The 23,916-nt window shown below is 39.9% G+C and overlaps 1 protein-coding gene across 16 annotated transcripts in view; it reads right to left on the bottom strand.

Moving 5' to 3' along the window:
• The window catches only part of plekha7b (pleckstrin homology domain containing, family A member 7b), an 87,659-nt gene that overhangs the window by 33,933 nt on the left and 29,810 nt on the right, over positions 1-23,916 (bottom strand). For 15 of the 16 annotated variants that reach the window (XR_003983866.1, XM_030414875.1, XM_030414880.1 and 12 more), the window contains 5 exons: positions 10,650-10,733; positions 4,170-4,281; positions 2,206-2,310; positions 1,486-1,558; positions 935-1,035 (listed from right to left, as the gene is read on the bottom strand). Coding sequence is in view for 15 of the 16 variants with exons in the window: in XM_030414875.1 (XP_030270735.1) it covers positions 935-1,035; positions 1,486-1,558; positions 2,206-2,310; positions 4,170-4,281; positions 10,650-10,733 (475 nt within the window). In the remaining variant the exon portion in view is untranslated. Of the gene's footprint in view, positions 1-934; positions 1,036-1,485; positions 1,559-2,205; positions 2,311-4,169; positions 4,282-10,649; positions 10,734-14,599; positions 14,814-23,916 lie in introns of those variants that run through there. The other variant, XM_030414888.1, reaches the window with a different exon arrangement.

Raw genomic sequence — 23,916 nt, 5'->3', positions numbered from 1 at the left:
CAATCCTCTGTTATGATTTGATCACCTTTCTATTTACTCAAAACCTTTTTTTTGGACACATCCACATAGTAGGTAAATCAGACAACAGTTTTTTCACTAAAAGACACTAAGGAAAAGCTAAGGTGTAGGCAAAAATCCTAAAGTCTGAAGTCTAAAACATATATGTACATTTGTTTACAATAAAACTAAACTTCCTGAGAACACCAAATTTTCCTTGGTTTAACTTATTTAAAAATTATTTTTAATTCATCCAATCTCCGACAAAGCAAATATAAAATTGAGATTTTAAATTAGCCAGACTGAAACTTAAGGTTCTGCTGAATCAGATGATTTATGGCACTTGATGCTGACTGCTACAACAGGGGAGGAAGAACAAAATATATACAGGAGAGTGAGGGGCTCCAAAAATTGTTCTCTGTCTTTGAGTGTTCATGTAATAAAATAACTCAAACACATCAGTTTTTTATGTTGCCAAACTATTATACAAACAGCTTTAAGTGACTGCATTAATTTAAAAAAAAATCTATAAATAAGGAGGAATAAGGAAATCAGGAAAAATATCATCAAACATTGAGTAAAGAAATGTTGACCTGATTCCAGCTCTTTGATGCTTGACTGTTTTTGATGCTCTGTGCTAGAGAAACATGTTGGTTGACACTCACGTATTGAAGTGCAGTGCGCAGCCTAACAGTGAATCACAGAAGGTATTAAAAGAAAAAAACATGAAGGAGAAATTAAAATGCAACGGAGGCAGCAGGGAGTCCCAAGCCAGCCTTCCTGTGTTACAGGGACCACAGTCGGGGTACCCAACATGTGAGGATTGCTATCAAATGGTGATGTAGCAAAACTATAAATGAACACGCTTCACTGGCTATACACACATAGACATGAAAGCTCCTTATGTAGATCTGATTCAGTGCCACTTCAGTGTTACCTTGAATGCGTATTTGCGGTTTATGTGGTCATCAGGCTCGACTGGTGCGATGACATAACTGGGCAGAGGGATGCTGCCGAGCACCGACTCCTCTCGGCTGTCTGTGAAAACAAACCGGTACTGTTACGGTTACATCCAAAATAACAAACTCTAACTCTGCCAAGATCTTTAACGATGTTTACGAGGGACTGCAGATTTATGAACAGCAGGAAAATTAGCAAGACATAATTCATGGGTGACTCTTGTCTGGGAGAGGCCATGTGGCAGCGCGTGGCACGAGGTAGCATGTGGCTTATCTATTATTCAGTGTGATTAATGCAGCAGAGGAGGTAGATACTACAGCAAACACGAGCACAGATTACATCCCATGATAAGACACTCATATTAATAAGCAGGGAGAAGAGGGTGGAAGAGAAAGCTGGCAAGAGTGAGAGATAGATATGCCAAACATCTAATTACAGGCTGTCATTGATCAAGGAACGTATCAATAAAGGTTTGCACGTCTGATTTCCTAATTAAACTCTGAACAAGTGCACTTTTCAAAGACTCACCTTTGTAGTAAAACAAGCAGTAGTCTGACAAAACAAACCACTTCCTTTTCCACAGACGCATTCCAGAGCTGTCCTGGAGGTGAAGGGGGAAAAAACACAACACACGGAGTATTAAGAAATTCTCCTCGCAGGGACACATTTTAATTAAAAAGCGTGGTTTGGGAACATAGCACCCGTGTGTGTGTGTGTTTGTGTGTGTGTGTGTGCATGTCATTAGAACAATGAGTGCATTTCATTTAATCTTTTTCTTCGCAGGACTTGGCACAAAGCTCAGCCTCATTTAACTCAGTTTTGTAGTTCTCAAACTCTGTGTTTGGTCTGTGACTTTTTGTCTTTTACGTTTTAGGATTATGAGCTCTTGTGAGACACTCAGGTCCAGATTAAACTGGTTTAATAAAGGCAGTCTGAGCACTCGTTTTGTAAATGTTAGAGTTCATAGAACACCATGTTCTTCACAAAATGATATTGTTACAAAGAATTAGAAAGACAAAGACCAGATTCGGGGAAGGAGAGAACTCCAATGAACCACTAACTGCTCACAACAATGATGTAAATGTTTATCCAGCGCCTGCTCTATTCCAGACAGATGGACCATCTCACTTTCTGCAAGGACTGTAAACTTAATGTGACTACTGTGACTGGTCTGAACACATGTGTGACTCTTTCACATGTGCTCCTGGATTCATCACAGGTGGGCTCTTTTCTCTCTATCAGACTCACCTGTTTGTAGAGCCAGCCTCTCACAACCACTGGGATGTTGAGGTTTCTTTTAATAGCATGATCCCTCTTGCCAAAACTGTGTACTTTCCCTGTACCTCTGGAGCCCTGCAGAAAGCAAAGAAAAACCAGACGAGTTCATTATGTGGAAGCTTTGCTGAGGAGAGCTGTAAGCCAATTTACTGTGCTTACCTGAGGTAACAGAGTGATTAATAGGGAGTAGTAGAGTATACACCAGTGGGTCTCAAACTGAGGGTTTGAGAATTATTATTTTCTGGCCCCTGAAGGGGGGCATGACAGAAAAAGTGTGAGAACCACTGATTACATACTTGGAAAGAAGAGAGAAACATTCTTTCGAAATAATAAATTGTCCTTCTTTCCTGGAACTTCCTTCTTTGAACACCCACGAGGAAGAGAGGAAATACCAGCTGTCTATTCCTGTCGATGTGTGTATACAATTATAATCTGCCATATTTTCAGACAAGGTCACTCCAGGCAACATATTCTATGATACTCAGGTGTGAGGGCACTGCAGTTGTGTGTGTGTCAACTTGCTGAAGGACAGGAGAGTGCAAAAACGCAGCTGGTACTGGTGTATCGATACTGTCAAAAATGAGAATTGAAACCGTTTCAGATATTGTCCATATGAATCGATATTTCGTGATTTTGACAACACTCATATGCCCACTCATATCCTTATATATACTCCTTATTAAACACTAAAAGGAAGAGTTGCAACGATAATTCATTCAATTCATTTTTTGAGCAAGAATGTCAAATATGTATTAGTTCCAGTTTGAATGTGTCTTTAATATGAAGATTTGCTGCTTTTCTTTTTCATTTATGATAATAAATGAAGAGTGTGGGGGTTTTGGAAAGTTGGTTGTACAAATGAAGACGCCATATTAGGCTGTAGGAAAATTTGACAAGGACTTTTTGACATTTTATAGACTTAAACTAATAACTGAATTATTGTGAAAATAATCAGCAGATTCATCAATGATAAAAATAGCTGCAGCCCTACAAAACATTCACCACAAGTGTATTTCTCTACCCATCATTTACCCTAATCATTTGATTAATCACTTCAGAAGCTCTACACATGTGTAGTAACGTCTTCAATTCTGCTTGATTTGTTTGATCAACAGTTCACAACCCAAAGATATTTAGTGCGCTGTCATATAAGATAAAGAAAAGCAGCTCAACTCACATCCGAGGGGCTGGAACCAGCTAATGTTTGGCATTATAAATGACTAATCAATTATCACAGTTGTTGCTCAGCAATTTGATGTATTTTTAAATCTACTAATAGGCTATTCCAGTAGTTCCAAAAATTAAAATCATTAAAGTGATAGTTGTTTCTAACATTGAGTTGCACTGAAATGTACTCCATAATTAAGGCATGTTGTTTTTTCCAACTGTGAAAGTAAAGATGGGACTGTGTGAAAAGTTCAACAGTCTTTTAGTGGCTCCCAGAGGTATCATTAACACTTTCAGCCTTCTCTGTGAATGTATTACTGTCCTGTGCTTCTGTGGCGTCCCCCACATTCACTGACAAAACATGTTTGCAGCAAAAATGTCCATGATCGCTGTGGAAACAACGGTGAGTCTAACACAACACCGCTCCCCTGCTCAGTCCCACAGGATGTGCGTTTGAAAAATGAATAAATTACTTCTCGTTGAAGCCATTAATCAGAATGAGATAATGTCTTCTGGAGTTTATTAAAGCAGTTAATCAACATGAGCACTGACAGTTATCAGGAGCGCTCCTAAAGCAATTCTCCACCCTCAGAAGAAATGTTTGGTCAATTATGTCAATAAGAAAACATGAAAACACATTAAGGATTAATTATCTCTTCAGGTGTTGTTTTATATTTCTTTTTATTCTAGGTCGCGTAGCAAAACTAACTAACACATGCTCAACGTGAACTTTTGACCTCTCGGCAAAGAGAAACACTGACGCTCACCTTTGACCCTGGGGTGACCTCCACTGCCGCTGAGGTCACAGCCTTGGAGGACTCTGTGACCATGCTGGGGGATCTCTGAATGGCCGCCGACTTGGACATACGGGCTTCTATCCTACAGTTGAGAAGAGGGATATGAGAAGGATGAGAGGCGCTGGATTGTGATATTCCTTCTCTCTTCTGACAAACTGAAGACACGGCTGGAAACGGAGCGTGGCCCTGTGCTGAGCTTTCACATATAAAGGATATGACTGTTTCCTGACACCGCCACGCGACCTGTCACAGCCAATGGCTTCGCAGTGGATCTGTTAATAGAGGAAGCTTCGTGTTCCAAACACTCCAGTGACACTTGGTCGGACACACACCCCGGGGCATAAATGTTGTACACGCCCGGATAACAAAACAAAACAATAAAGAACCAAAGACTCGTCTTGAAGCCATAAACACGGATAAAACACAAGCTTCTTTTGGCATTTACAAAGAGAAGCAGTGGCCGTTTCCTCCTGATCTGGTTCTTAAGTGCTGGGGGTTCTTAAGCTCTGCAATGCTGCTAAGTCCAACAACAAGTGAAACGTAGTATTTTGAGGATTATTTATTACCTGTGTGCACAAAGATCTTCAGTGCTTTACCTCCCTGCTGTGTCATTACCATACTGAACTCAATTTATGAATAAATAACTGTTTCGCTTGTTAGTGTGGTTAATTTAGCTGTGATTGATAGCGTTTGAACATTTGGCTGTTGTTTGTGACTGTAACTGTTTGAGTTAAAGGAGGGGGACCTATTAAGCTTTTTTGGTTTATTTCCTTCAGTGTGTAATTTACACATGTACGGGAGCTCCTCTCTCCCAAGGAAAACACTGCTTCTGAAATGCCTGAAACACCTCGTAAGTAGTCTCGCTTTAATTCCATGACTTTGTGACATCACACTACATCACCAGGTCACACATTTGCATAATTTACGCCTGTAGGAGTGAAGCTAATTGGAAGCTAAAACCATGAAAGTGCTGACCAGTGATAGGGTGAGCTGACCATTCAGAGCACACTGGGGATTTGAGGGAGGGGGGCTTTAAGAGACTGGGCCTTAAGATGCTGCAATACTGGACTGTATGAGGAAAGTGATCTGGCTTTTTCTTGAGCATCAAAATATCTTTTACTCCCTAATATCAGTATTGGCTCCAGTGTGATGAATTACTAAAAAATGATTCAACATACTGCTGGGGCTACACAACACCGTACCAATAACTATTTTTGGAATGCCTAAAATAGAGGAACTCCTAAAGGTTAATGGAATGAGGTGGTAAACAGGTCTAACCTTCAGCACAGAATGACACAGAGACAGGATACAAATGGGACAATCTCTCTTGACATTGAGGTTAATTACTGCGATACAACCTTCAACACCAACGCAGAAGAAGATGGCAGTGCACTAGGATAATAATATAGTTTCAATATCAAAAGATGGAAAAGTGAAATGTTTTCCATAAATTACATCAAGCCTTTTCAGAGTGTTGCATCATAGAATACCTCGGAGAAAACTTGGTTAACCAGAGGATCTGGCATTTCTGATCTGAAATATAGAAGAATGTGACAAAAAAGGCAGCTAAACAGTTAGGCTATGGTTACAGTGACAACCACTGACAAACCTCCTGAGGCTTGAACTCTCTGTATATGCCCGAACATTATGGCTGCTTTAAATAGAATGGGCGTAGACTGAATTAAATGGTCAGGATTGCACTTTTGAATATGACACTGAGTCCACGAGAAATTCAGGTTCGTAAGTGGCCATACTGGGTGTCAAGCCGTATCCTTTCTGTAGTATTCAAGGCCACAAGGAGATCCATCATAGGTTATGGGAAAACTGGAGACGGCGAGGGTCAATTTTATTATTCAAGGTCACAGAAACATTCCTTTAGAGTTTAAGGCAGAGCTGATTAAGTGATAAAATGTAGCTCCAGCAGAGTGTTCATCCAAAAATCCTCCAGACCTTCTGTTACATCTCATTTTAAAAGGTGCACTGCTGGGTTAAATCTGGCGACTGTGCAGACCACTAGATAAAAATAAAAGTTAATGTCATGGTTACATAGAGCATTTTCCTGCTATAAGGAGTGCTTTTAAAATGAGGAAGCTGGGACTAAGATGAGGTGCAACTGGCCAGCAACGATGTTATCGGCGGCCATATGTTCTGTCCTTGCTATTAAACCACACATACCACCATCCCATAACACAACACGGGACAGGTTGGAATGCTGTCATGTTGCTTATGCCAAACTTTGAACCTTACATCTCCACGTAACTGCTAAAACTGAGATTTGCCACATCAGATAATATTTCAACACAATTCTGTCATCATGTTTTGGTGATCAGATGCTCACTGTAGCTTCATCATCTTGTTCCAGTGTGTTGAACCTAGTCCAATAAATGCAATATTTGAGAAGTTAGGAGTTCAGTAATGATGCTCTCCACTTCTTGTAGATTTCTTGTTAGCTTTGTAAGACCTGAAGTGCTTAATTGCACTCTTCTTAAGAAACTCTGTAAGCAAAAATACCTGGAGCAGAACATCACTGTGATGCTGGAACCACCAGCTTAGCCTCAAACAACCAACTATATGACCCTCAATTTAAGTGAGGATGGTACTTCTTTTCATTTTCAAGGACAAAAAATATAAAACATGATGATGATGATGTGATTTTTGCTGGGGTCTGTGCCAAAGAAGCTTGTTCCCTTATGTCTAAAGAATTTTTAAAAACTTTTTTGGCTGGGGTATCTCTGTAGCACCACAACGCTTTATTATTAATTAAGAATTAATTTCAACATTGAACACAGAAAATGTTCAGCCCTAGCTTATTTGAATAAAAACTGTGCTAATATTCCCTCTCGCAGACCAAAAAGAAGGTAGGAGGAAGGGTAATTTCTCATCTGCAGTCTCGCAACTCACACTGTCCACTGCAGAAGAGCCTCTTCCTGACGGCAAGAGTGAGCTCACAATAGGAAACGATGTGTGACCTGTCTCTCTGACAACCACTAACTGCATTGTTCCTCAAACGGGTTAAAAGCAGCACTAACGCTGTTGTTTTTTCCTGTTTTGTGTGCTGCACTACGCTGAAGATGAGGAAAAGAAGATGAGCTAGAGATGTGTGTCACAAGCTAAAGCAAAAAGGCAGAACAACGTAAAAAAAGAAAGAAACAACAGCGAAACAAAACTTACAGTATTCGCACTCAAAGTCTGGACTGCAGCCAGCCTTTTTACAGGATGTTTCTGTCGCATCAGGAGGACGGCGCTGTTTTATGTGAAGCTTTCATACTGTTTACCACCACTGTCATTGGAATGGTTCCCCAGGAGATTTGTTGTGGCATGTGGTGGAGAGGAGCGATATTTCACATCACAAAGTGTCGAAGGGGGAAAGACACTAAGCTGTGTCTTTCCCTGCCTTTCCTGCTTTGATGGAAATGAGGGCACATTTGACGTTTCTTAATCCTTTCATGCGCGGGGGGTACATGAGGAGGGTTGAGGAATTGATCAGAGTGTGATAATCCATAACAAAGTCAGAGTCTTTCAGGCCAGCAAAGCACATGCGGATCGACCTCTCCGTGGGGAAGGGCCTCCTGAAGCTCTTTTTTCCTGCTCTGCCCTCAATCCGATAAAGCTCTCCAGGGAACACACTGAGGTTCTCCTGACTTGGAATTGAGTCAGAGATCCATGGAAGAATCCAACTTCCTTTTTTAAGATATCAGAGCACACAGAGTGAAGTCCATAGCATCATCATGAGAGAGAACAGAGGCGACATTTCGCATCCACAGCGAGGTCATGCTTGTGTCGTACCCATTTAAGACCAAGACTGCAACCCAGCTGTCATGCTCTACACTAAACAGCATTATGAAAAGAAGGGCAAGAGAGGCTACAAAATATGGCAATAAAGTAAATAGACCTGGTTCAGAAGATAAAAGTAACCTTAAGCAGCAGTTAGCTGGACAACACAGAGTGGTTTGAAACAGATAGTGCTCTAGTTAAAATTCAAATTTACTGACTTTGTTTTGTCTACATTGTTACTGAAGTGACCTACATCCATGCCAAAGCTGCCCTTTTAATATCTCTCCTCTTCTGGATAACTTTACACAAGACACACAACATGGAGGTGTGTGAACACGACACAGGACAAACGGGGGGAGGACTCCGACCAGCCAAGGCAAAACAAGGAGCTTGTACCTAAAAGAGGGGCAGTACATCAATTTGTTTAGAACTATAGTTGAAAAGTGTTTTCTCTGTACCTTTTTATATTTGATACATCAACACTTTGATTTTGTTAAATGCTTGATGGAAACTTTTGCATAGATGTTCAGAATAAAAGCAGAAAACTACACAAATTCAACAAGGTATCTTTATTTGTTGAGAATCTGATTCAAAATATGATGAGAAATAGGCCTTTTCCTATGTTTTTCTGTGTCATGGCCCTGTTGATTCTGTCGTCTTATATTTGGGTTTTGTGGTGTCTTTGAGCCTGTTTCCAGTCTCCTGTTTCCCTCCTGTGTTGCTGTGCTCCTCCCCAGTCTTGTCTCCCTCCACACCTGCACTGCATCTCCTCCTTTAGTCCAGCCCTGTTCCCATTGTTCTTCAGTTCCCTCCCTGCTCTCTTGGTTCCTCCACTCATTCCCCCTCACCTGTGTTTCCCCACCTCACTCCACCTGCACCTCACACCTAGTCTAGTCTGTATTTAAGTCCAGTCTTTGTCAAGTCATCTGTTGTATGAATAAAATTTCATCCATTGATAATCCTGTCCGCCATCTCCTGCATTTGGGTCCATCTTTTATTAGCGTGACAATCTGGATATTAAGAAACTTTTATCAGAATATGAGATTTTGATCAAATTGCACAAAATACATGAAGAATGTTGTGGTAATTTATTGTTTTACATTGACAGGGAGTGTTTACTGTAGCCTTGCTTAGCACAAAGACTGTAAGTCAGAGGAAGCCGTAAGCTCAGCCCAAAATTGTGTTATGTGTTGTCCACCACATTACTTTTGTCAAAAAAATCATTTTATAGGAGAGAGTGAGTGAAAGGCAGAAGAAGCTGTTGATCAACAGATCAATACACAGGGCAATGTAAATCAAAGGTTACATTTACAGACAGATCACATGTAGCTATTTCCTGGCGTCTGCTGGCCAGCTGTGATTATCTATGTCAAAGACATTGAGCAGAGCTGAAGCCAGAATCTGTCTTTAAGCATGTATCTATGTTTGGTTAAACTTTTTCAGTCTGTTTGTTGAGAGCACATCTTCTCTTATAGTAGTTTCCAACACAGAGGTGATTATTTTTATGTGTCAACATTTTATTATGCTTGCTGTATGCTGAGACAACTTTTCTTAACCTTGTGCTGCTTGTTTCATGACATCCTTGTCCTTGTCAATAACTGATGCTATTCTTACCATAGCTTAAAGAGATAATCAGTCACATTTCAAAGTAAAAGCGTCTTTCTGCGACTGTTGAAAATATGCTGGTATACAAATCCACGGCTCAACGGAACTGAACTGGGGATAAAGGAGAGTTTGGATGCAGATGAACCGCAATCAGTTTTGCGTTGCTTTAACAGACCGTCTGTTAATTAGTGAGAATGTGGAGGCCACATTCTTGTCTCTGTGGAATCATGCTATGCATGATCATCTTACAGCCGCCAGCTTAAATACGATCAGACACCTGCCGCCTTATATTGCACTCTAAACCTGCCGTACAGCTTTGATGGCTTTACAGGATGAGATTCACAGAATGACATAAAACGACGATAAATCCAAATGCCACGCCGCTGTGACATAGACTGCAGTGACCTAAAAACAACATCTAGCATAAATCCAATTCCCAACATTTCTGTGTTGGCAGAATATTTATGTCAAAAAAAAGTTTCACTCCTAAAAAAGAAAACTTTCTATCGGTGTGTCAGTCACAGAGTCAGGTATCCATTTTTATGACTTCAACTCCAATCAGAAAAATATACGATGCACCAAAAAAAAGTACAGCCAGCATGAGCATGACTCGGCTGATTGATGAGACGGATTCATGACTCCAGATGTGATATGAACACTGTCAAAAGCATATGTGAGCGTCAGCTTTCCATTACCATAAATCCTATTAAGGCAATTCTTTGAGGAATAATACTTGAGAGTCTCTGGGATCCAAAGCTACTGACAAGTCAATGCTGTCATTTATGAACTATGTGATGGAAATGCATTTAATAACATCTAATCAGATTTTGTTTTGACTGTGACTGCAGCTCATTTTCCTGATAAACTGCTTTTAGCTCTGCTTGTTACTGCAGGACAGTAGAGGACATCTCTCCCATCACGGTGAAATGCTTTATCAAGGAGGACGACAGGCTATTTCCCATTTCTGGACTCCCACTGCATGACCTTGAACAAACCCATCCTGTACATTTAAGCATGTAGTGTATGCATCATTCCCAGGGAGAAAAAAAAAAAAAAAAAAAACTAACTCACCTGTCTTGTAGTGTGTATTCTGTGTTTTCAGGCGAAATCTGACCAGTCACAGGGTGCCGAAAGGATGTTGCCCTAAGGTTGTGGCTGCAGGACAGAAGAGGGGGGATGGAGAGAAATCAAAATTAGTGTCAAGTCTTTAATCACACTCCTTCTTGATCATGTCTTTCTAGACGCTATGTATGCTACAAAATGTTGCTAAAAAATGTTTACGCCTCAGTCGAATGTAAAAGAATCTATGGTAGCACTGCAGCCAGGTGGGGAACCACAGCTCATATTCTTTAACACAAAGTGTAGGGCTCAGCACTCTGCTTTAGCCAGCTCACCAGGTTTTATTGATTTCAGTTAGATGGGACCATTCATTGCTTTAACTAGAGCATGAATGCATGTTATTGTCAAAGGATAGAATAAGAAACAGATAAGTGGCTGCTGGTGCCGAAGCTGACAGGATTGAAATATTGGGCCATGACTCCATTTCTTTATGTTGTCATCTTTTGAAAATATATATGCAGTGATGCAAAGACAGAATTTGAGTTATTTTATTTACAATCTTACCCCAAAATAAACAAAAATAACAGAAAATATCCAGTAAACACACACTGTTTTGCAGTATTGAAGGAAAGATCAACAGCCCTGGGTTGACTCACTGAAGCATCATATTGATTTACTTGATTTACACTGACTCCATTTTTAATCACTGATGTGTTCATTACCTTGCCCAAACTTATCATCAAACCTTCACAGCAGATTAAGCCTCTATCATTGTGTTTAGCGTTCCATTTAATTCAGTTTCTCTCACAAGTTGCTGAAAACTCCATGACTGAAACAAAGGTGTACAACAATCCACGATTGCTTTGTTTTCCTCTGGTACCCAGCGCTTGAGTTCTGTAGAGACATTATACAGTAAAATGTTATGGAAGAATGTAAAGCATCAGTAACTCCTCTCTAATTAAAAATATAATATCTTATAATATCCACCAGCCTGTGTGTTTTCTCTAGCTATAGTGAGGAGATACGTCTTCTTCTTATGAGCATGAGGACAACAGATATGTAAAGTTCTATAATCTTGTGTACAGACAGAGATGTGGACTCTGACTAATGTTGACTCAAGTCAGTTGAGTCAGACTGACAAAATTTGACTTGATTCGGAAGTTAAAGACTCAAGACTTCACTTGACTTGAGACATGATGAGTTGAACGACTTTATTTTATGTTTTATGTTTAGTTTAAACATTTTTTCTTAGTCTGGCTGTTTGAAAGTGATCGGGAGGAAACATTTTTTACTAGTTTTTTGTTTGATTACATTTATTTAGCTGAATATCAATCATAATACAAATTTAATTCATTGTCATACTTTTTGGTCAAAAAGAATTCATTCAATTATTACTCAACAGGTATTGATACTTTTCTTTGTCTTTTCTCTTTACAAAGATCGACAACTGCAGATGAGACTGCAGCATCTTGACTTGAGTCACATGTCTGTGTACTGTACTGCAATATTATGCTTTCATGTCCGGCTTTTGTAAGTAGTGTATTTTATTCCCCCCAGCCCTGTCTTATCTTCTCCCATCACCATCACACACAGTCTATTACAGTAGAAAACACACAACACCCTTCAACAGCAGCTGTGAAATACTGTGCAGTAAAACCGTAGAGTAAACACTGCTGTGCAGACCAAAATCCATATGCTTCTTTCTCATAAACACACACACTCGTTCAGATAAACAGATAGCTAAAACAAACATGTTTACATCCTGAATGAAAGTGTACCGAGGGTAAATAAATGACTATATATTCAACAGTGAGGGGTGAATCCCCTGAAGGACAGTGGCAAAAGTTCAGTACTATACAGGCGCAGAATGAAACAAACAGAAAGTGGAGGCTCACTGCATCATCATGCAGCAAAGGGAGGGGGAGCCAAACTGAGCAGGGTGGAAAGATTTATGAGTTGACATTTGAGAAAAGTTCAGAGGGTGTATTGAACAGGAATAACACTGAGCGATACTGCACACACAAACGGCATGACATCGAGTACAAACAACACATAAAACCTACACATGTACTCGTGTGAAAACAGCTCGTGATCACGTATGTACGAACACACACACACACTCGCAGGCTTGTCCCTGATAAAACCTCATAATTTGCTGAGCTGCACTGGGCCACATACAGCACTGCACCAGCATCCCCTTTTAATTAGGAACCTGCATTCTTTGAGGCTTTTGTCTTAGCCGCATTACTTCTGAACTATTTGTCACGGAATTTGCTGCATCCCCGGTAAGTGTACACTGCAGCACAGTAGGGCTATTTGTTTGCGGAAAACTAGCTTCCATCAACGTTTGTGACAATATTGTCCCAGAGGGGAAAATGAACTCCTGCTGCAGAAGAGCTGTAGCACACTGCCGTCTACAGTAGACTGTGTACTTGGGAAACAGCTTTGCTGTCAGTGCCAGTGAGATGTAGTTACTCACATTTAGTGTCACAAATATGATTCTGTGTAGTGACTTGACATAAATCATAGATTGTAATAAATAATTCAAGATAAAAGCAAAACCACCTCGATGTCCTCTCTGCTTCTTTTTGAATAGATTACATTGATTTGAGTGCAGTCGACCTTTAACTGAATCGTTTACAATCACAGCAGTTCTAATCAATAACTAGTCAAAAACATCTTAAGGGTACAGTAGATGCAGTAATACCAAGTTATTACTTATCTCAACCTCAACCTCATAGGATGATTATTTGTTATTGATAAAAATACATTGAAAGGAAATGAATAGACAAAGTTCTTTAGGTCATTTAGCTTCATATTCATTAAGTAACTGACTTCATCATGATCAAGTGTGATCATAATAGGGCTATTTATCTACACAAAAAGCTACTTAGGTTTCACCCTAGTTTATTACTGCTGATTGTTTTTAATTCAGTTGCTTGTTTCTTTTATGAGCACATTTTATGTTATTTGTTGTGTTCGTTATTTCTTTTTATGTGGCACTTTGTATGCTGCTGTCTCGGCCAGGGCTCTCTTGTAAAAGAGATTCTGAACACCAATCTGAATATTCCTGGTAAAATAAAGGTACCAAAATAAAAATAAATAAATGGAATTATAAAGCCTTCATCTTACTCCAATTTCTTATAAAACAGCAACCACTGGAGATAAAGAAGGCTCATACAGCAACAACAAAAAAACAGTCAGGCACAAGTTGTTTTTTTTTTGTAAATATTTGTTCATTGGGAGCAAAGCCTGACATTGCCTCACACCATCAGCATGTTACAGGGCCCCATAACACTAACCATCAGGTCATATAGAGTTCCAGCTTCCATTAGGCCAGATAAAGACGAGAAAGAATGACTGGCATCTCAATGTACAGTGTTTACATGGAAGCAGAAGTGATATCACAATGCCAACAAGACCGATCCTAGCTGAGAAAAGAAGAGTGGCTTGAAAATAAGAGTTCACAGCAGCAAATACAGGACTTTCTATAAACTGAGTAGAGGTAAAGTAGGCAAACATGATTGTGAATGGCGAGTAACCTAAGAATAGAACAGCAACCTGGTTTTGATTTCAGCCAAAGCTTCTTCTAGAAAACAGCAGCACTGCAGCTCAAATCAGGTCTCTCAATGCTGCAACAACTGGAGTCCTGGCATGCCATACCAGGTTTTTTTCAGCAAAAGCAAGAGGCTCAGAGTAATCCCTGTCCAACACAGAGGCTCAGTCTTGGCAGCAGGGGCAGCCAGGGGCACGGCTCTGTGGTTTGAACACCTCTCCCTCTCTTTCCCACACCAATAGAAAACACACAAAGGCTCCAATCTGCTCCGTAACAGACATCAAAGACAGGGATCACACCATCCGAAAAGAAAACTCTCCAAACTCCACCAGCAGAGATCTCTCTGCTTCTGTTTCCCGCTCACTCTGCCTCTGCTGTATCATGCACACAGCGGAGACAGTCTCACCTGCTGTGAGAATCATCATGAATCAGCTGCTAGACTCGCTGTGGTGCTGCAGGGTCATGGAAATCCTCTCAGAACAGTCGGGGCAGGTGGGAAGATGCGGAGAGAGGGTGTCGGGCGTCTGCACAGAGCAGAGTAGAGTGGAGGAATCAGGATGAGAGCAGAGGGGGGAGCTCGCTATCTCCGCTTTCTCCCGCTCGCGCGTGCTTGTCTGAGAGTTTCACCCCACACTTGCTGAATGGATGGTAGAGATGTTACTCCCTCCCATCAGGGGAATACCTCAGTCCCTTATCAGATCCTCCTCCCTTTTCCATTTTCTACATCTCTGTATCCACCTCTCGCTTCCTCCTGCCCAGAATGGAATTGGGCTTTTTTTTTTTCTTTCAAGGAATTACTTGGTTATGTAGCTGCTGTTCAGTCCAAAAGGTCTTTTTTACTCAGTTCAATTATCAATTATTGGTGTCACACAGGTTTATCGCTGCAACCCTCCAAGTGGCAGCATTGCAGCTAGAGTAATAGAGACGATAATTCACATCAGCTTCCTGATGTGCCTGCTTACTTTACAAACAACACACTACATTGATGATGAACACAAGGCAAACAGCGTGTTGAGTATTCAAACCAGAATTCAGAAATGTATTCAATAATGTAAAACAGATAACTTGCTGACCTTCTCGGGCCCCTTCAAGGTCACCTCAAGTTCATCTGTGTCTACTTTTTAAGCACTGGTTTAACAGTAACATTGACCTCCAACCTTTGCTAAGAGGGAACTGAAACTAATCCTGAGGAATGCAGCCTAGAGGAGCAGGTGGTACCAACGTACTGTTAGGCCCGCAGTAAATATTGTACCAGATAGACAGCAAGGATTAAGAGGCTGAAAGAGCATCTACTGTGGAGAAGTTTGCTGTTTTATCTGCACACTTTTCATTTAGAAGCATTCTTAATTCCATGACACCTCTCTTTAATCAAAATACATTCGGACAATGTGATTCAGTTAAGTTCCAACCCACAGAGACATGCCGAAACAAGAGCACTCGTGGCAAGCGATAATCTTCACTGCTGTGAACATGAGCAAGAAGAGCCTCTTGTTTTCCTCCATGTCGCCTTAGTAATAAGCATCCCAGTGACAATGTGGTGTCTGAAATCTCAAGGAGCAGGATGAATCATGAGGGTCTGAGAGCCAGTGAAAGGACCTGTTACTCCTCTGCAAGTGAACATGAGATTAAGATTCTATCTGCATTGTGACAGCAGTGTTTCTTTTCCCGAGGGCCACTGTTTCTCTAAGTCATGCCATTTTTTATACATTAATACATTTTTATTCTTAGGTTAGCTTCCTTGGGTAGTTAACCAACCTTGTTTTAATCATATGAGGCGGAACAAAGTGAAGTTATAGACATGTGGTGTTGAGATTCATGTCAGAGCAATAGTGGGAAACAAATGTAGCGGTGGCTACAGTGGTGAGCTAATACACAACTGTTGTCTTACGACAACAACACTGAGGGGACACGCTGTCTCAAATTCATAACTGATGCTAAAGTCAATCACGATGTTTCACTGTAGATATCGCCATATGCCAATTAAGCAGACATCGCCCAACCCTAATCTACACTTAAAAAAATAAACGTGAAGTGTCTATTGCAAAGTTATTCTATCATGTTGAATCCATGTGAATAAATTAAATAACTTAACTTAAACTTAAAACTTAAGTTAAGAATTACATTTAATTAAATAAAATGAATCCAGACTTATACATAAACATTATGTGTTTACTCAAATTGGTTATTGTGTCTCCTGTAATAAATCACATATCAAGTTAATACATTTCACACATTGAACTTATGTGATAGAATTAGATGTAACATGTACATGTCATTAAAATACTTAAAGTCAGTGCTTCATGAACAATGAGCACTACTTTGATATATTTAGAATGTATGAAAAAATAGTAAACTGCTTAAATAATCACAGTAAGTACTTTACAAAAGGAAAAAGGAAACAAAACATCAGGCCAGGGTGGAATGAATATGTATATGAGCTTCATACAGAGGCTAAAGAGGCCGTGCACAGCTGGGTATTAGCTGGGAAAAATAAGGCATGAACATAACAAAAAGGCAAATGCCAAGTTTAAATATGCTGTATGTTTTATCAAAAGAAATTAGCAGATGATAAGGGGAAATTTCATGGCTAAAAAACTGCAGCAGAATCGATGTCTAGGAGTTCTGGAAAGAAGTTAATGTTTCCAACAACAGAAAGTTGCCTCTGCCATCTAGCATTGATGGGATCCTTGGGGATGAAAATATTGCTGAGCTGTGGAATTTTTAACTGTGTCACGAGTGCTGAGTTTAAGGTTGGTGATGTGGTTAATAATGATGGTAGTGCTATTAGGCCTAATGAAGTGTACTATGCAATTCGGAAATTGGCTGTGAACAAAGCATGTGGTCCTGACAAAATAGCAGCCGAACACCTGAAATATGCAAGCCAAAGACTCTCAGTGTTAATTGCTATGTGTTTCTCTGGATTGTTGTTTTATGGCATATTACCTGACTCTATGCTATCTGTACTGCTAGCACCAGTCATCAAAGACAAAACCTGCAAAACATCAAGCATAGATAACTACAGACCAATTGCTATAGCTAGTATACTATCTAAAGTGCTAGAACGGATCTTGCTTGATAGACTTCAAGATTATGCTATAACTACTGACAACCAATTTGGATTCAAAACTAAGCATGGCACTGACTTGTGTATTTATGCTTTAAAATAACTTGTCTCTAACTATAAAAGGCACAGTTCAATGATGTATATGTGCTTTATAAATGCCTCTATAGCTTTTGACCGCATTAATCATGGCAAACTGTTCATTAAGCTGCAAGAGCGAGGGGTGCCTCCATACTTAATTAGAATTCTGCATTTTTGGTACTCACACCAAACCATGCAAGATAGAGGGGGCAAAACAATATCAAACCCATTCCCTGTTACCAATGGGGTCAGATAAGGTGGAATATTGTCACCTGTCCTTTTTAACCTATACATGGATGGTCTGTCTAGAGAATTAGAAGAGTGTAAGATTGGATGTATTTTGGGGAATCAGCTTACTAACCATTTAATGTATGCTGATGATTTAATCATTATGTCACCATATAGTGCTGGCTTACAGCAATTGCTCAGAGTTTGTACGAAGTATGGTTTGATGTTTGACATCAAATTTTATCCCAAAAGGAGTGTTATCATGATAGCCAGAACTAAGGAGGATCAGAAGCTAAAGTTTCCCTCATTTTACTTGTCTGAGCAAAAGCTAGATATTGTAACCAAAGTAAAATACTTAGGGCATATCATCAGGAATGACCTTAATGATGATGATGATATTCAGCGCCAGTGCTATGAATTAAATGGTAGGGCTGGGCAATTAATCGAGTTTTGATCGCGATTTCGATTTTGGCTTCTCACGATCATGAAAACACTGTAATCGAAGAAAAACGATTAACGTGCCGCCGCGCGTCGTGTATGCAAATTACTGCGCTGTAATGTACAGTGAACGCACCTGTGTCGCCTGCAGCTGCAGCAGTGAGTGCGTGGATCAATTGTGGAACGAGCGATTGATAACATGGCAGAAAAGCAGCCTGAGCCTTTAGTTGAAAAGAAAGGTAGGACAACTTTGGTAATTTGGAGACATTTTGGCTTCAAATCGTCGGACGTGGAGCAGAAGGAGATTGTTTGCAAAGTCTGTCACATCGTCGTGTCTGCACCCCAGGGCAACACGACAAATTTATTTAACCATAAAGTGGTCTATGACAAAGTATTGAAGGAGCAAAAGACCCAAAAAAGTGCAAGAGCGTCAACTTCAGCTACAGCCACCGCCACCGCAACACAGTCCTTCATTGACGACACTCTTTACAGTGCCGCTCCATATCCCACCGGCTCCCGGCGACTGCGAGAGATAACGGAGGCTGTGACATTCATGCTAGCTGAGGACATGTGCCCGATCAGTACAATTAGCAACCCAGGCTTCAAGACACTGGTCAACACTTTGGACAAGCGGTACGTGTTGCCATCACGCAAACATACACATATTATTATCATTTACTTTTTTACTTGTTACTAATCTATTTGGTTGTTTTTCTAAAAGTTATATATTTAAAGTTGAGTTTTGGTGGCTCAATAAATACTTTTTTTAAAATCAGTGAATAATCGTGTTTATTAATCGTGATTTCAATATCAATCAAAATAATAGTGATTATTATTTTTAGCATAATTAATAGCCCTATTAAATGGTCAGGCAAATATGCTGTCACGCAAAATTCATATGTGCACTGATGAAGTCCAAACAGCTCTTTTTAATGAATACTGCACTCCGCTTTACACAGCACACCTATGATGTAGCCATAGTAAAGCAAAGATGAATAAGATTTAGGTGGCTTACAATGATGCTCTTAGAATCTTGTTAAAGTACCCAAGATGGGAAAGTGCTAGCAAGATGTTTGTGAACTGTAATGTTCCCACTTTTCAGGCATTAGGAATTTCATGTATGAATGTATGTGTCGGCTGATTGAGTCAGAATGGCATTATATTAAGTGAGACAAGATATTCCTCGAGCTTTTGGAAATATTGGAAACAACATGTGTATGTTTTTTAACCATTGAGAACACATGTCTATTTATGTGTAATGTTATGTTTGTCTGTATATTGTGTGTGTCTTTTATATCTGGACCTCAAGTCTGTCAATAAAGACAATGTAATATATAATTTTTATATAAATATTTCTTTGTACAATGTGAATTCAATAAAAAATATTTATTAGCCTTTTCAAAAAAATATTTTCAATTTAATTTAATTTGACAGATTTTTATCCAACATTTAACAAAATGTGTACATAAATTATCAATTGGCACATTTAATGATATATTATGACAAATTATGTTGGAATGTTGAAATGTAACAACCGACTACTTAAAACCTCTATAACTACAATGGCACTCAGTAGAGCACATACCTCTGCCAAGACCCACCAGCCACTTTAAATTCAATCAAGCCTAATGCAATATCAAATAAAGCCTATTTAAATCAAATCTGCATTTTTAGTTGGATATACATCAAATTGTACTCACTCTTAGATAGCAGCCACCTGAATATGCCTGATATTATCTCAAGATTCATGAATTGCCTTTATCCAGATTTTCCAAGTTTGGTGAAAATCAGTTCAGTCGTTTTTGTGTTATTCTCTCGATTATCCAACCAGATAACCAACCAACCAACATAAAAAACATAATGTTCTTGGCGGAGGTAATAGCTCCCTCCATGGTCACACTCCAAGATGTACAATATAGAATAAACTATCTATCATGCAATAAACTCTGTTTTAAAAAAAATAGATTTCAAAAAAGGCAACAATATCTTATTTTCTGCATGAAGAACATTTCGTATGTCATATTTCTGTGACATTAATGTGAGACGAACACAACTCTTTTATCCTGCACAACCCTATTTAAAAGAAACATTAAGGTCCATGCTGAGTTGACGATTAAGGCATTCACTGACTGTTCAAGTGTGCAGCTGAACACAAACTCATCTCATAAACCATCATAGTGTAATGAATGTCATATACTGTAGTCGCCTTACATTGTATCTCTGAGCGAAGTGAAACACAAAATCAATGTTGTGCAGCTAATCACCACAGAACACACAACGAGAATCGTTTGTTTCGAGCTGGACTGCTGACTTCATTCTCAGACCCAATTCAATTAGCTGTAACAAATGCATCATTAATATCAGCAAGCTGTTAGCAAGCAGATGACATGTGTCTGCAGATTTCAAAGAATGAGACAAAGCTAATCAATGAGGAGCTGCAGATATAACCACGTGAGGTCAAATGAGGTTCCATGAACCACTGCTGAACTCACATTTCTGTGTGTACAACACCCCACCCGGGCAGAGTGGATGTGAGACGGGATGTGACATCGTGGGAGAGAGATATCAGGAATCTCCAGAAACATCCTGTAGCGTCCCAGCACCCAGCGGGCAAAATTAATTAAGCTTTAATAGGAGTGGTTTGAGCGCGGTATCTAGACACAGGGAGCCATTAAGGAGATAACATTCTGCAGCAGGATTTGCACATGTTGACTGACCTTTATCAGTTTCATAGCAGAGCACTGCAGCAGCAGCCTCGCTCAACTTCACTATCCTGACATTTGTGCAGGAATCGTCCAGGCAGTCTCTACGAAAGAGTTACTGGGAGATTCCACAAATGAGGAAAATCCAACCAAGCACACACTGACTGACTGGCCTTTCCCTGTCATTGCACTCATTTACTACTATCACCATCATCTTCATTGTTTGTAACTGCAGCAACTCCACGCTGAGTTGACAGTATGACACACTTAATACGACCCCACTGGAGAGCAGTTGTGCCCCTCTACACACGCATGTACAGTAATTTAAAATAGCATCAATGAAAAACCCTCCTCCTCCTCCTCCTGAGCTTTGCTTTTATGGAGCCGGTAGCCATCCAGCAAACCACTCGAGCAGCACTGCGCAAAGAGCAGTAAAGACAAGCTCAAACAGGCCCAGTGGAGAGCAGAAACAGGTGCAAGGACTTGCCAGGGTCTGTAACCCTGTCAAACAGAGGGTTTGGCAGAAATTGAAAGAGCCATCACCTTATTAACATTCAGCACACACTCTGGTCTGACACAGCACATTTCACTGCAGTCACAATAGTCCTTTAGGCCATGTTGCTCCAAAACATAAGCAAGGCAACAGCTAATTGTAGTGCAGTGAATGCAAGAAAGGCCTCTGTTGGGCCAGTAACAAAGAATTAAGACCCAAGGAAACACTTCTCTCCATGCACAGGAACTAAATTGGAAAAAGAACCATCTCTCTGAATGAAAATGTTGGGTACCAAAACCTTTTGCCAAAAATAGATGTTGCACATCAGTAACATCTCATTTCATGTCTGCTTAACTGGAAATTATATTTTTCAAACTCTAAGGGGAGAACAAAAAAAGACTTTGGTAATGGTGGATTAAAGGTAAAGGTAGCTGCAAAACTACATACAGCTGCTCACTATACTCTTTGCTGTAGCCATTGTTGGCCATGGAGTTAGGTAACTGGGGATCTTCTCGCACCGCAACCCTGGATGATGGAGGGAGTCACCCCCAGCAACATGGCTCAGCCTCCCAGTGAACACTTCTGGACACCAGACTGGGACTGATTACAATCTCAGAGACTGTCAGATGCCAAATTTAAAACAGTGAATAGAGTGCGGAGGGGATTTACAACAGCTCTAACCAGGACTATGACTCTGAGGACACGAGGAAACGGCGGGCAAGGACACAAGAATCGTGCAGCAGCACAGGAGCAAGAGAGAGTTTGGCATCAGCCGCGGGCGAAGATGTCATGTACAGTCAGAGTATTTTCACATCTTACTCTGTGAATTGATGATTTATCTCAAGCAAACCAGAGGTGATTGTGAAAAGACAAACCAAGTTTTCTTTATTTACGAGGAATGAAGTGCGTTTTATTATGAGTTCACATAGTTCACATTAAGCTTGTCTTAGTTCAGTTAAAGAGAGCATGAATACAGCTGTTGTTAATTTGTTTTATTTTAGTAGGAAAATAGGTGTAAAAATGCTTCCTTTCTTGACATTTTCTTATTCTATTTCATTTTTAAGTTTACTTATTAGACTAATTAGACTACTGCCTCTTGTGGTACACAGTGGTATAATATGACAGGATTGTTCAGGGCTAACTGGTTAGAATGCTAACTTCAGCAGACATCTCAGTAACACAGCACATAGATGTTTTTGACAATAAAGTCAACACTGTTGTCTCTTCACATTCCGCTGACGTTTCTTTCTTTGAATGTTTTAGACTGAGATTCTAGCCATATCTTAGCAATCCCCCCTTTAACTTTAGCATACAAACACAGGCTTTACAAAGAGCCACAAAGCCATATTCATATCCTGTGCACAAGAAGCTTTGCTATTTGTGGCCTTTCTTAAAGCCTGTTATGAACTGAAACTGATCTAGTAACTGCCTTCAGCAGAGAGAAAATGGCCTTAGCAAGACATAGATACCTACAGGACTGTGAGCACATCAGCACTTCCTCTGCTCCATTGGCACACATTTAAGCTGACTGATAAATATTTATAAAGGTTGATTTGACGTGACTCATCAGAGAAATTGCGGTTTTATAATGCCTCCAACCACGACAATAAAAATTTACTTCCAAGAGCATTAATCTTTAGGGATCAGTAGCGACAGCGATGTGCTGCGACAAAAGAAAAAAAGCTAGGAAGTTTTCTGGAGCGAGCATTACTCTGGGGAATAAATCAATGAAGGGTCCCTGCAGCTTTAAGTCAATATTTTACACCACAGATTTATCCTGCACCTCACTTGCTGAATAATGATGACCTAGAGCCACAAGGAGTCCTCTTTATTTCATCTCTTCATTTGTGCTAACAAGAACTGTCTGAATCTTCAGTGTGTGAAAGTGTTTTTTAAAATTAGGTCATTTTCAAGGACAACCTCACTGGTTTTCAACCCAGGCGTTTCTAAAATGTACATGCATTTGTTCATGTGCATACACAACCTGTAAATAGATTTAGTTTAGAGAAAACTGTCTTGGGCAGCTTCTGTTTGCTGCAATGTCTGGCTATCACCACTGTGCATTCCACCCAGTAAGTGGGCCAGATGAACACGGTAGATATCTTGGTGTTGAAAAAGTAGTGAAAACCTTAAAACACAACATGCTATCTTAAAGGTTCCATTATTTAATTTTGGACGACTTACTTTTTGAGGCCAAAGAGAAATATAATCATAAAACCCAATACAAATTCCCACAGTGAATATCTACACACCAGACGAAGTGAGGGAGTGTGACACTCTTCACCTTCTGCAGCACTGCATCTGGAGTTTTGGGATCAAGTATCTTATACATAAAAATCCTGTCTTGTGTTATTTTAAACATCGCAGCAGCAGCATGCAGTAGCTGGTTTGAGACGTCTGACATATGATCTTACTTGGCATATCTCTTCTTTGGGTACTTTCAAGCCACGGGAGGGAAGATTTTGCAAAGCAAATGATCTTTTACCAAGAAAAAAAAAAACACACAATCAGCAAAAGCATCACGTCCTTGACAGTGCAAAAGAGATGAGGGATAGTCTGCATCAGGGTAGCTGTTAGTCTCAGCTGTAGCCTTTACTTGCATACGGATGTTATTAGTGTAGCTCAAGTAATATGACTCAAAGTAACTGATGTAATTTTCTGATAAACAGACAATCTTAAAATGTTTAATCAGTAAGATAAAGAGATAAGCTGACAGAAAA

This window comes from Sparus aurata, chromosome 4, assembly GCF_900880675.1.
Source record: "Sparus aurata chromosome 4, fSpaAur1.1, whole genome shotgun sequence".
Lineage (NCBI taxonomy): Eukaryota > Metazoa > Chordata > Actinopteri > Spariformes > Sparidae > Sparus > Sparus aurata.
This window is presented reverse-complemented; position numbering and strand designations above follow the sequence as displayed.